This window comes from Engraulis encrasicolus, unplaced genomic scaffold (genome assembly GCF_034702125.1).
Source record: "Engraulis encrasicolus isolate BLACKSEA-1 unplaced genomic scaffold, IST_EnEncr_1.0 scaffold_639_np1212, whole genome shotgun sequence".
Lineage (NCBI taxonomy): Eukaryota > Metazoa > Chordata > Actinopteri > Clupeiformes > Engraulidae > Engraulis > Engraulis encrasicolus.
The window spans coordinates 341-15,129 of NW_026945960.1; the positions used below are offsets into that span (position 1 = coordinate 341).

Here is a 14,789-nt window from a genome sequence, read left to right on the forward strand (position 1 = left end):
TCTTGTACTGTCTTGCTTCACTGTCTGGTCTTTGACCCTTATGTCCTCTAATTTATGTATGTCTGTTATTGTGTCTTTCTTTCTTTCTTTCTTTCTTTCTTTCTTTCTTTCTTTCTTTCTTTCTTTCTTTCTTTCTTTCTTTCTTTCTTCTCCTTGGCCATGCATATTCCGCTATGTCTTGCTCGCCTCATCTTGTCTTGCCCTCCTCTCCTCCTGCTCTCTCCTCCTCTCCTTCTCCTCTCCTCCTGCTCTCTCCTCCTCTCCTCCTCCTCTCCTCCTGCTCTCTCCTCCTCCTCTCCTCCTGCTCTCTCCTCTCCTCCTCCTCTCCTACTCATCTCTCCTCCTCCTCTCCTCCTCTCTCCTCCTCCTCTCCTCCTCCTCCTCTTGCCCTCCTCTCCTCCTGCTCTCTCCTCCTCTCCTCCCCTCTCTCCTCCGTCACCGCTCTCCTCTTGTGTCCCCATGCACCACCACCCCTCCCCAACTTGGTCTCTCTCCCCGTTATCTCTATCCACTATCGGTTTCTCTCACCTGTGTTCCTCTGTTCCTCCTCATGCTCCACCCACTCTACTCTACTCCTCCACTCCTCTCCTCCTCTGTCCTCCCCGTCTCCCTCTTTTGGTCACCCTGCTCCTCCTTCCACCCTACTCCCCCTCTCCTTCCTCTCCTCCACCTCCTCCTCTCTGTTACCCCTCACCTTTCCTCTCGTTGCTATCCTGCCCCACCTCCTCCTCGCTTGGCCTCTCTCTTCACTTCTCTATTCCCCCACTCTCCGACATTTCAACTCTTTTTCCTTTCCTTTTCTCCCTACTCCTCTCTCACTCCTTTACTCTTCTCTCCTCCCCTTTTTCCTCTCATCTCCTCCCCTCTCCTCTCCTTTCCTCTTTTCGCCTTTCTCTCTGCTCTCCTCTTCTCCCCTCTCCTCTTCCTCTCCTCTCTTCTCATCTCCACTCCTCCATCTCATCTGCTCCCCCTCTCCTTTCCTCCCCTTTCTCCTATCCTTTCCTCTCCTCTCATCTCCCGTCCTCTCCTCTTCTCCCCTCTCTCTTCTCCTCTGTTGCTCTCCAACCCCTTTTCCTCTCCTCCTCATCTCGTCTTGTCTCATCTCGTCTCGTCTCGTCTCGTCTCGTCTCGTCTCGTCTCCTCTCCTCTCGTCTCCTCTCCTCTCCTCTCATCTCATCTCCTCTCCTCTCCTTTGGTGTTCTTCAACCCCACGCTCCTCTCCTCTCCTCTCCTCCCCTTTCACCGCCCCTTTCTCCTCTCCTCTCCTCTCCTCCTCTTTTTCCTCTCCTGTCCTTCCCTTTCTCCTCTCCTCTCCTCTGGTCCTCTCCTCTATCTCTCCTCTCCTCTCCTCGCCTCTCCTCTCCTATGATATTCTCCAACCCCCCGCTCCTCTCTCCTCTCCTCTCCTCTCCTCTCCTCTTGTCTCTCCTCTCCTCTGATATTCTCCAACCACCTGCTCCTCTCCTCCCCTCTCTCCTCTCCTCTACTCTCTCTTCTCTCCTCTCCTGTCCTCTCTCCCCGTTCCACCTCCACTCTTCTCCTCTCCTCTTCCCTGGTGCTCTTCTCTCCTCTCCATCCCCCGCTGCTCCTCCACTTGGCCTCAGGAGACGAGGATGAGGACGAGGCGGGCGAGGAGCGGCTGCCGTCCTGCTTCGACTACGTCATGCACTTCCTGACGGTCTTCTGGAAGGTGCTGTTCGCCTGCGTGCCGCCCACCGACTACTGGAACGGCTGGGCCTGCTTCATCATCAGCATCGTCATCATCGGCTTCCTCACCGCCGTCATCGGGGACCTGGCCTCCCACTTCGGCTGCACCATCGGACTCAAGGACTCCGTCACCGCCGTGGTGTTTGTGGCCCTCGGGACGTCAGTACCAGGTACGGTATTATGAGAGAGAGAGAGAGAGAGAGAGAGAGAGAGAGAGAGAGAGAGAGAGAGAGGGAGAGAGAGGGAGAGGGAGAGAGAGAGAGAGAGAGAGAGAGAGTGTGTGCTTTTGTGTGTGTGTGCATGCGACCTGGCCTCCAAGCACCATCGGACTCAAGGACTCCATCACCGCTGTGGTGTTTGTGGCCCTCGGGATGTCAGTGCCAGGTGTGTTATAGGTGTTTGAAAGAACGTGTGTGTGTGTGTGTGTGTGTGTTTCTGTGTGTGTGTGTGTTTCTGTGTGTGTGTGTTTCTGTGTGTGTGTGTGTTTCTGTGTGTGTGTGTTTCTGTGTGTGTGTGTGTGTGTGTGTGTGTGTGTGTGTGTGTGTGTGTGTGTGTGTGTGTGTGTGTGTGTGTGACACCTGGCCTTGCACTTCAATCTGGCTGTGGGTGTGTGACACCTGGCTGCTGCGCTATCGGCCTCAATGACTCTGTTACTGCTATAGTCTTCGTGGCCCCTGGGACATCCGTGCCAGGAGTGTGAATGGGTTTGTGTGTGTGTGTGTGTGTGTGTGTGTGTGTGTGTGTGTGTGTGTGTGTGTGTGTGTGTGTGTGTGTGTGTGTGTGTGTGTGTGTGTGTGTGTGTGAATGCGAGTGCGTGTGTGTGTGTGTGTGTGTGTGTGTGTGTGTGTGTGTGTGTGTGTGTGTGTGTGTGTGTGTGTGTGTGTACTTGTGAGACCTGACCTCGCACTTTGGCTGCATCATCAGCCGCAGGGACTCCGCTATGAGGATCTTTCAGTGCCATGGGAGTGTAGCCAGTGTGATGACAATGTGTGCGTGTGCGTGTGTGTTTGTGTGTCTGTGTGTGCGTGCGTGTGCGTGTGCGTGTGCGTGTGCGTGTGTGTGTGTTGCACCATCGGCCTCAATGACTCTTTTGTGGTCTTTGTGGCCCTTGGGATGTAGGTACAGTATATGTGATAAGAGAGAGAGAAGGGGAGAGAGAGAGAGAGTGTGTGTGTGTCATGGGCGCAGATAGCTTTTAAAAACTGCGGGGGACATTTTCACAACAAACCGCCCGTGGGGGGGGGGTCCCAAACTTTTTCCTCTGCGCACCCCCTTATAGGCCTACATTTCAGTGTGGTTTGTGCACCCCCTAAGCGAATGTTGCACAACCGCACATTTTGGGCAATCCTCATTTCCAATAGACCTGAAGTTTTTTTCTGCCATCATTACGATGGAACACTTCAGATGGATCCTTCCAGCATACAATTAACCAAACAACATGTAATGTCCATTAATTCTGTACAAAAACACACATCTCAGTCATTACTCTATTCAGCTCGCGCACCCCGTTGTGACAGGCCACGCAACCCCAGGGGTGCACGCACCACAGTTTGGGAAACCCTTACCCTGGGCTATTATAATACCCTGATTATAATACACTACACTGAATATCGTTTTTTTATTGTTAGTCGCCTATTCATCTTCCGCTAAATAATTGTATTGCTTTAGTAGTCTAGGTCTACTACATTAAAAAAAAAAAATCTTGATAAAAAAAATTAAAACATCGCAAATGTTTAAACCGCTCCAGCTTCTGCTCAGAATGTGCACGAGTCTCCCACCAAGACCCCGCCCCAGTGCGCGCTTCTAAACACCTGTCCCATCCCATCAGCAAGTGCTACTTTCCCAACCAATTCAAACTTTAAACAGGAGTACTGTTTCAACAAATTTCACGTTGTATTAATATAGGCCTACAGCAGGCTGCAACAGTGTGTGATTTATGGCTGTATAAATTTTAAGACGACCAGTCTCGCAGTGGTTTTACATGCAAACACAACTTGAGTCCAGGCGCGGTTTTGGGGCGTGCGATTGATATATTGGTAGGCTAAGCAAGAAACTGGGTAACCAAGTCAAACTAGGCTATATGGTCTCCTCCAGATTAGACATTTTTGATAAAAGCGACTTAAATGGTGATTCTTGAGCTCTTCAGACAACCTCTCTGCCACTAGGCTACTCGTCATTTTTCTACCACGCTGCGTGTCATATTGTATCCTTCTGTTCACTCCACCACTTAATGCAATCCACACGTTTGCGTTGTAATACCGCCGTTTAACAACAATCCACAGTAAATGCATCCAACAGAATGACACCACCGCAATCATCATTCCAAAAATCCGCAAAAAAAGACATTTAGTCCGATGTTCACAGCATAGGCCTACAAAACAAGAGACCGACACGACAGCTAATTGCGTTGGCTTTGATTGACAGCTGGCATGGCCCTACAAAGCTGTCTTTTCACTCGAAAACAGGTCCACGACAGAGACAAAAAACCCCCTTCTGAACAATTAACATCTGTTAACTTCAGCAACTACAAACAGCGTCACAGCGGATATGAACCCATAGTGACCTTACCTTAAAACGTTGTCTTGAAAGCAGCTAAATCCCAACTTTTAATCCATGCGTTCCTCCACCATCGTTCACGTTCCACAGTTTGTGTAATCCACATCACAGTTAGCAAGAAAGGGACTGTCTTCGACATTAACTTTAATAACAAAAGCAACTGGTCTGAGCCACAAATATAATGTAAATATGACGCCTGCTCTTCTCCACTTCCTGAATCTAGCCCTGTCAAAAGCCAATCACCGTGAGAAGCAAAAAGCTTATGGCGCTTCAAATCTGGGACTTCAGTGGCTGCTAGCCAATGAAAAAAATAGATTTACTGCCATTAACTTCAATGCATTTGCTTAATTCTGCAATACCTCACCACACCATCGCAAGCATAGAGATTCTATGTCGCTACCTGGTGTCACTGTTGAGTCAGCTGACAGTGAGCTGACAGAGCTGTTTATAGAGTGTAATGCCGTTTTTTGCCACATATGAAAGTGAATGGTCCAGGGAGGCGCTATTTCGCACATTGCAAAATGCAAAGGCAGAAATCAGATATTTTCTCCATAAAAGTGAGGGGGACGGGTCCACGTGAATGAAAATCTGGGTACGTCATGTCCCCCCCGTCCCCCCCGCTATCTGCGCCCATGGTGTGTGTGTGTGTGTGTGTGTGTGTGTGTGTGTGTGTGTGTGCGTGTGTGTGTGTGTGTTTATGTGCGTGTGCATGTGTGTGTGTGCTGCTCCATTGGCATCAAGGTTACTGTAAAACCATGGTCTTCGAGGCCTTGGGCACATCCGCACCATGTACAGTGTGATGGGAGAGAGAGTGAGAAAGAGAGAGAGAGAGAGAGAGAGGTGAGAGAGAGGCTGGTATTACCAAGAATACCAGCCATTACCCTCAAGTAGATGTTTCAGAGTTCCCCGCTTCAACTGCAACAACTTAAACCTTCATACATCAATCAATTATTTTGTTGAATCAGTCGTAAGACTGCATAGTGTTATCACTCCATGTTGGAAATATCTTCAAGTTATGTGGGTTGTATGTAATGTATGTATGTATAGAGTTCAGATGCAAAACCCCCTAAGTGCCTTTTCAGAAAATAATCTTAATTCATTTTTATTTAATACAAAACTATTAAAATTGCATATTTTTTTTATTTTATTTATGTAATATAACTATTTATATGTATTATCAAGTAGATGAATGTAAACCAAACCAACAACGGGGTTCTCTGTAAAAATTTAGAAGTGCAAGTCTTCAGGAATGAAGTTAGGGGGTTTTGAATCTGAACTCTTCGTAAGTATATAGGCCTGGGCCCCTGTTTTTGTCAGTTGTGCAATAGTCATGTATATGAACTTTATTACAGGCTCTAGGCCCAATAGGAAGACACACATCATATTATACATAAAAAAAACAATAACATATAAAATAGGCAGGAAAAGAAAAGGAAGAAAAAAAACAACAAGCAATAATGCCTAAGCATATACAAACATATCTGTCATGACAGTCTTAAAAGGCAGCCATACCAATGCTTCCACATATACAGTATGATTGATATCGGATAGAGCTGCATCTGGAGCTTGTTAGGATCATTATAATACGGTTTTTAGACTTATCCAGACGGCACATGAACTTAAACATTAGATTCCTCAAGAGACCAGGTAAAGTACAAAGTCCTGAGTCACAAAATAATTTACTAGCACTGCAACTCCTAGGCTTTTTCAGCAATATCCTCAGACAGTCATTATATGCCACGTGGAGTTTGCGCAATGTTTCTTTTTTGTAGGTGACCCATAATGAGGCTGCATACATAGGGCTACAGTAGGCACGAAACAAGCTTATTTTCACATCATCAGAACAGTGGTGAAATTTTCTTACCAACATGTTTGCTTGGACATACAACATTCGTCTCTGCCTATACATGTCAGCATCATCCTCTAGCTTATCAGTGATGATGTGCCCAAGATATTTTGTGCTGCTTGATACACATATAGGTTGTCCTGACAGGTAAAACATTGGGAAGGGCACTTTATGGTCCTCCTTGGCTCTACATATCAACACAACACTCTTTTTTGCATTATACTGCACATCAAACTCAACCCCATACTCAGAGCACACATTCAAGAGCTGCTGGAACCCAACAGTGCTGGGGGACATGATGGCTAGATCATCAGCATACATCAAATGGTTTAAAACATTGTTCCCTATTAAACAACCTGTCTTACACATCCCCAGTTGTTTGGAGAGGTTATCCATGTATATATTAAACAGGGCTGGAGATAAAAGTCCCCCTTGTCTTACACCATTGCCTACACTGAAAGGGGCAGAGAGGCTGTTTCCCCATTTCACCTGCATATGTTGTTTAGCATACCAGTAAACCAGAATGCGTATGATACATCCAGGTACACCCTTAAGCATGAGTTTGGTGAAGAGCTTATGGTGATTCACTCTATCAAATGCTTTGGAAGCATCAACAAACCCCAGAAATATTGTAGATCCATGTGTTCTGTAGGATTCAACTGTTTCTTTTAAGGCATATATACATAAATCTGTGCTATGCATAGGCTTAAAACCAAATTGATTTTCTGTGGTGTAGATGAATTCACTTAGTCTATCTAACAGCAGCTTCTCCAACACCTTAGAAAGGATGCTGGCTAAGGCAATAGGTCTGTAGTTGTCCATGCTCCCTATTTTACCTGCCTTGTCCTTAATGACAGGCACTAATGTAACAGTGAGCATGGTGTCAGGTAGCACCCCATGTGACATCAGACCAGTGAGGCAAATAGACAGCAAAGCAGCAACTCTAGGGCTGGCTAATTTAAGGTGCTCAGCAGTGATATTATCATTGCCACTAGATTTATTATCAGCTAGTTGTTCTATAGCATGAAAAACCTCATTGGGTGTAAAATGAATCGCTTCCTCATTTAGATTGCCTACACAATAGGGTTCACTTTTGATGCAATTAAACAGAGCTGCATAGTGCTGCCTCCACCGCTCTGCTATATTGTCAGAGCCAGATACCCCCTCAATGTGGCATGGTAGTACAGCTTTGGCCCTATTTGCAGCTTTTACCTCTTTCCAGAACTCAGTGATGTTGTTATCGAGCAGGTTTGTGGCCATAGAATGAGCTCTTAAGGCTTGCTCATGCTTCCCAATAAAGCGCACAGCATATTTATATCTTGCATTGGCAAGTTTCTTTTGCTCCAAATCTGGTCCATGTCTAGGCCGACCAGCTACAACCCAGGCCCTGTGAGCCCTCTTGGCAGCTTCTTGGTGGTCAGCCACATACTTGTTCCAACCAGGCTTGGCATTGTTAACCTTTTTGGGGTGAGTGTGTAGAGGTTTACTGGCCTCATGTATAGCACTCACTATGCTGTCGTACATTTCACAGAGATCGTTACAGTGAGTGACATTATTACAGTTAATATCTGGACATAAAATAGCATTCATTGGCAACTGTATCTCCCTCAGGAGAACATCTGACCTCCCACAATAATATAGAATATCCTCTTTAGTTAGTTTAGCCCAATTTACTTTGTGTCCACTGGCGCCATCTTGTGTTGAACTACTGCAGTCAGGTAGGTTGTCAACATTTATCAACATAGAGATGGGTAAGTGATCAGTGGTGGTAAGCTCATACAAAATTTCAACTGTGTCCAGACTTTCATGTGCATCAGCTGTGCAGATTACATGATCAAGCCAGGACGTCGTGTGCCATGCTTCACTGATAAATGTATAACTGTCTGCAGGAAGTAAATTCATACTGGAAAGAACCAGTTTACTATCATGGCAGAACTGCTTCAAGTGATGACCAAAGAGAGATTTCTCATCAGAAATGTCAGCATTCAGATCACCCATCACAAAAACATTTACACATGTACATTCCTTAATATAAGAATTTTAAAAAGCTAGTCTATTGATATAGTCATCTTCATTCTTATAGCTGTCATATGGGGTATAAACATTTAAGATTATAAAAACATTCATATCATATACAATTTTAATGGCAATACACCAGTCCACCTCTAATCTAATAACAGTAATCATTGGGTCATATTTCTTGTGCCAAAAAATGGCCACACCTCCAGGTATTCTACCACGCAGCACTCGACTGCTCAAATCTGTTGTGGACTCTCCTGCTCCATGAAAGTCACTGTGTACAGAGTTCAGTTTATCCAGGTCCTGTATGGCTAAAAATGTCTCTTGCAAACAGAGAATGTCCGTGGTCTCCAGTAGCTGGTCAACAACAGCACGGTGTGCTCTGTCCCCAGCAGACTGTCCTAGGCGTAAGCCTCGGGAGTTGTAAGACACCACTCTAATCCCCATCACTGTGGCTAACACTGGGCTTCATGCACCTCAGCCCCTGTTGAAGGCACATCCAACTCTGCCATTGGCCCCACAGTGGGCTTGGGTTTGCGTGCCTCGTAGAATCGGCGCACAAAGGTACCCTCAGGCCACAGCTCTGGATTATACATTTCACTGACTTCTCTGCATTCAGCAGTTATTTTAAATGAACTGAATCGACTATGCACAGTCTCTAACTTTTGACAGGTTACTTTGCGTCGAAGTTTGTTTTCCATGTAGCTAGTCAAAGTCCCAGAGTCTAAATCAGGTGAGAATTTTGTTGCAAAGACACTCACCAGCTTAGACTTTATGACTTGAATGTCTCCACCAGTACCAGTGTAACCGGTTTGGATTTCACTCTGCGTTGTGTTTGCGATAAGGATGACTCCGAGACAGTTGATTCGTTCGATGTTTTAGTGATTCTGTAATTGTCAGACACAGTATCCATCATTTGCATTGACGTCACAATATTACGTAATCGATTTTGCTGGACGGCAGAAGTACACATTCGTACATAAGAATTATATGCAGACGAAGACAACTTTGACCATAAAATACCAAAGAAACACGTAGTTCTTGTATTTTTTTTTAAACGGGATATGTACCTGGCGTTATCAGGCTAGGTTGGCCACGGTGGATGTGTTCAAATCATAGATTTATTCAAATGTATTCTGCTCCACTAGATGGCATAACGCGGACGGGCGGTACGAGAAACTGGGAGAAGAAGAGAAAGTTGTTGCTTGCTTCCAGCCATGAACTTACTCTGCCTGCGATATATTTTTTTTATCCCGTGTTTATTTTCTTCAGTAAAGTTGTGAACTTAAACCAAACCTCTGCATTGGCAAAATAAGCACATTTATGCACCGTTTCTTCATTGGTGGCTGGGCACCGCGGCTGCATCCTCTTCTTCGTGGCATGGCACAGGTAAGATAATGCTGCTAACCTAACTTACTAACCTAACTTACTAGGCTACAAGACGCACGGTACATTTTGTGTCAGGCATTTCGCAAAGTGGTGTTTTGAAAAGCATATCTTTTCATCTCAGATGTATCTTGTAGGTTAACTTGAATTCTCTCGCTTCGTTTCATCCAAGTGGATTTCATTGTTGTTTCAGCCACGTCTGCACAATGTAGGCAAATATGAAATATAATTCTATATCTTATCTTCTGTTTGCATGTCCAATATGTTCATTTGTACTGTATTATTATTGACCACTTATGTTACCAGTCCATCACTGCTACCTGTCCTGTCTTGCACTTTCTGTCTGTCTGTAATTGTCAGTCCTGTCCTGGCATGGTAGAGAGAAAACGTCGTTTCCCTTGTATGACCATAAGTGACAATAAAAGCTGACTTGACATACTTCAATGTTTCAAATCGGTGTTGCATTACATTGCACATGTAGAAACACATAGGACAGAATGTCGGTTACATACTTTGATTAAATAATTTTGATTTGATTTGATTAAATAAATCATTTGAAAAGATGACCTTCACAAGAGAAAGAAAAGCACAACAAACCTGTTATTTATCTTTTATTGTTTTTATTGTTTAGTAATTGCAGGTTCATCAGTCAGGTGGTCAGCACCCAAACTAAAACCATGCGTCATGGTGGCCAGGAATTGCATCCCAGCAGCACAGGTAAATACATGACTAGTACGTTGGGATGAGTGTTATTTTCTGACATTTTACATCACATTTTAATTCAGACAATTGCCAAGGGAGTCAATTATTCAGTACTGTACCAATACATTACAATGCATGGCTAGATTCATTTAAATAGCATGTTTGTCTTTTCTTTTTTTCTAATTAGATGGGGGAGCCAACATGAAGAGGTGTCCAGAGAGGCTTCTTCCTCTTTGGCTTTGCAGCAGCACCAGGACCTCACCATCAGTGATGCTGTTCATCCATCGGGCCTACCCTTTCATTCCTCCCCTGATGCACTGATCACCTGTACCAGTTGTTGGAGTTTTCAGAAGGGCTCTAAATTAACTTTTTTTATTCACTAGTAGCCAAAATGGCTAGTATGTTAATCTCCAAACATACCGGTACATTAAATAATGGGTCAAAGTGCCAAGTATGTTTTCTTTTCTACCAGCAAAACTTAATTTTCCCCAGCATTTGGCTGGTGAGCCCTGGTTGTCATTGATGGTGAGTAGCTGTGATAATAAATAACTGAAATGATGAAGTCCATCCAGACATGTCTTGCTTATTTTATTGTACTAATACAACAACGTAGAACATTTTCTGTGAAAGCCCAACTGGGAAACTCCAACTCCCATTGACATTGTGACACAGCACACAAGTGTTCACTGCACGAAATTGCATTTATGCTTCACCCGTGCAAGGGGGCAGCCCCCAATGGCGCCCCAAGGGAGCAGTGTGGCGGTACCATGCTCAGGGTATCTCAGTCATGGAGGAGGATGGGGGAGAGCACTGATTACTTAACTCCCCCCACCAACCTGGTGGGTCGGGAGTCCAACCGGCAACCTTTGGGATACAAGGCTGACACTCTAACCACTTACCCATGACCGCCTGTCAATCTTCAGTCTAGTCTAACTAATTATATTGTCTCCACTAAATGTATATCTCAGGTGACATGGGTATACTGGTATGGGGATAGTGCTGTATGTAAATAATATTAACCCATTTCAGCCGGCACCAAAATGCCAGCTAATTGCCTATGCCCCTTTTAAGAAAGGTGTCCTCATCCTATAAAAAAAACCCAAATAACTAAATAAGTCTCTGAAGCACATACAGACATGATATGAGTTTTAAAAGCTAAGACCATCCTCTTGCATTAGAACACGTTAATTCAGCTCTAACATACCCACATTTTTAATCTAAAAAAATCTAATATGTCATGCCTAAATGCTGTGTCGCTCCAGGCACCTAGGTCAATACAACGAGTACACAGCATCCAGCATCAATGGGTTGACTATTACAGGCCTAGTTCAGATAACCATTTATTAATATAAATAAGTACTTGCACGTCTATTGTACATGTCCACCCCACAATAGATATCCCCTCCCATCACCTACAAAACCTTGAAATGTATTTGTACTTTGTGTCTAAAAATAAAGTCTTTGAGCCATTGAATGAACTGATTACTACATTGAGTTGGTGTGATTAAGAGGTTGAAATCGGCTAAACTTGACTTGGTGTGCTGGACCTCTGGCTCTTCCATACATCCAATGTGTCATGACATCAGATCATCGCTCTTCTCATCTGGAGAAACAGAAAGATAACACTTAGCTGACACTTATCCAAAGCAACTTCGTTACTCACAGTGAATTGTCCCTGCAGCATGGGGCTTGGTGCCTAGCTCATAGGCCTACTTCAGCCTGGATGGGAGGTGAAGGGAGAGGTGTAGGATGGGATTTGAACCTGCAACCCTCCAATCGTAATACCACTTCCCAAACCATTAAGCCTCTGATGTGTGTGACTGATTTCAGAGGGCAGACAATTTGGATGACAACACAACAAAGTGGTGGACTTCATATTAACAACATCGACACTGGTGGGCCTATGCATGTCATTATAAATAGGCCAGCATGGATAAGGTGATTGGCATTTCATGACAGCATGCTGAAGAGTAGGCCTACTACTTGGGAAATCAGCGCTAGAGATGTACACATGGTTTATTTTTACATTTGAACCTTAACAGTATGAACGTCATAGCCTTGCTATTTCACCAAGAGCTTTATGAATTCCGTGTTTATGTTACAGCCTATCTTAGCATACGTCCATCATAGCCTAATGATGCTGATAATTAACGTTAATCATGGAAAGCATCTTACATTGACCTCACAGAAAAAGCCACTGAAATTGCACATTAGACTTAAATTAACTAGCGTTCACGAATTAAGAGACAAATGATGGCAAATAGGCCTGGGCAAAAAATCGATGTGATTTTAAAATCGAGTGTGAACGTCATGGCGATTTGTTTTTTAAATAAATCGAGTTTCACGATTTAAAAAAAAAAAAAAAAATTTTTTTTTTTTTTTAAATCCACTGTCCGGACCATATTTGTCATTAATCGCATAGCGCGCAAGCATCATGTTTACATTCGCAAAGGCCCCTCTGCCCCTTTAGACTTTCCGTAGTGTATTTCCTGTCTCCTCCCATCACACTGTTACCCACGTTCTTTGATCACATCTCATCCACAATCAAATAAACATGGCGAGTGAAGCAGAGATGGGGAGAGAGATGGGCTTGTGTCAAAGAAAGGTGCCACTACATCTGTTGTATGGAGCTGGTTTCGCTTTGCCAGAGATGACGAGTGCCAAACAACACCACGTTGTAAATAGGGATGTGCATTTCTGCCAAAAACACTATTCGAAATTCGATGGCCACTATTCGAATGTTATTCGAAATTCGAAAAAAAAAAAAAGAAAAAAAAAAAGACGTGCGTTTGCTGACTGAGGGACTCCCACCGTCATCCCTTGAAACATGTAGCCTAAATTCCGCCGACGTATCATAAAGAGTTCAATACTTATTTACAGTGGCCTTCCATCTACAGCACCAGGGGGGAGCAATAGCTAGAAAATGCTGTCGAGTGTACACCTCTGAACGTCCAGCAGCACGTTCACTGGAAGAGGTCTGTGCGTCCGTGACGAGAAATATTTATCATTCCCTTCCATTCTCATGGCACGGCAAAGTAACCCCCACTGAACAGTTGTTCGCTAGTTGGGCTGCATTAGAACTAGTTAGCAATAGAGCTCTTCAGCGTTGACGTCAACTTGTATGCGGCGTTTGGACTACCGGTTCCATGGCGATTTTTTACATTGCAAAACGCCATAGAGATTCAGGTTTGGCAAAAATATAAGTTGCACGGCAACAACGAACATTAGCGTGTCCCCGCATCCCTTTCTCATTAGTGGAACGGATCGTATCATCATGTTGGTGTATTCACATGTTAAATCATGACGATTATAATTCAATATTGCTAACCCCTTTCTGATCATTAAAACTTCCGAACTACATACTTTCCTTTGGTTGCCATGGGTACAGCCATCCGCACGTACATGCCGTTAGATACAGGCGCTGCTTCTGTAGTTGCCAAAAGCTTCCGGGTTTAGCATATGGACGCAACATCGTATTTATGTCGAAGTTTGACACAAAATGATCAACCATATCATACCTACAGCCTATTTTTAACACCCTCGACAGTTTGCGGGGGTTCGCTAAGCGCGTGCTTGCACTCGGAGCTTATTTGAAATTTACCCCTATTCATTCCCAATGGAGGCCGGAAGCCGATAGGAACCAGGACGTCCTTAAATGCTAACATGAAAGACTACAATCTACTACATGCTTCCGCTTCCGCTGAAGAACTCTATTGACATTGTTGACAGACAGTATCCCGATTCACACGGCTACAGGGGTGGCTTTTACAAAGTTTGTTTCACAAATCCGAAGCAACGCCATATAAAACGACCCCCAAATAGTTGCAGATTATAGTGTAGTGAGCCAAATAAAATCGCCTCAGCTATTTACTCAGCTAGCTTACCGTACTTCGTTTGTTAGCGTATCATTATTAGCGTTTTAGAGATACCTGTATTGAAATAACCTGCCATTGTTGACACTGACGTTAACAGCTACAAGTAGCTTACCTTGCAGAAGTTTATGCTGGTCAAATCAGACGCAAATTGATGTGACATTATTCCCGAACAGTTACAGATGACAGTCCATGTTTAAAAAACCATCACCAATAGCAGATTTACAGTGTCAGCGCTTTATTTATGAATGCCCAATGCCCATTCCTGAAATGCACGAGATGCGTGGCTTCTCCCTGGTTGTGTGTGTCGTGTCGCGGGGGGGCGGAACGCTTTCAGACACACTCGCCTTATGTGTTGGAAATGAAATATGATCTAGACCTACCAGAGAAATTAGAATACAGGGGAGCTACTAGGTTAATTTAATGTAACCCTGCAGTACTTTTCATTTCTCACTTAACACTGCAAGGGAGGCAAACACAGATTTTTTTTTACTGGCTGGATTTTTTTTATTCGACAGGACTATTCTAAATTCGAAAGGAAAACGAATATTCGAACCTTCGAATATTCGTGCACATCCCTAGTTGTAAATTGTGTCTTAAAGTGGTTAACATAAGTGGTAGCAGCACGACAAATTTGTTTCAACACTTGAAACGTTATCACCCCGCAGAGTGGGAAAAATGCATGTCGCTTCGGCAGGTTG

At 44.2% G+C, this 14,789-nt stretch overlaps 1 protein-coding gene and 1 long non-coding RNA gene across 2 annotated transcripts; both read left to right on the plus strand.

The window, feature by feature from the left end:
• Window positions 1–1,438: 1,438 nt before the first annotated feature.
• Window positions 1,439–2,407, plus strand: LOC134444629 (sodium/calcium exchanger 3-like; the record flags this gene model as incomplete). Its single annotated transcript, XM_063193882.1, has 2 exons — window positions 1,439–1,877; window positions 2,370–2,407. Coding segments are annotated over 2 exons (477 nt in total), but the record flags the coding sequence as incomplete, so codon positions are not given.
• A 6,693-nt stretch (window positions 2,408–9,100) lies between these two features.
• On the plus strand, window positions 9,101–10,787 carry LOC134444630 (uncharacterized). The gene is made up of 3 exons (XR_010034048.1): window positions 9,101–9,517; window positions 10,146–10,231; window positions 10,404–10,787. It is a non-coding gene; the product is annotated as an uncharacterized LOC134444630 (long non-coding RNA).
• Window positions 10,788–14,789: the final 4,002 nt, after the last annotated feature.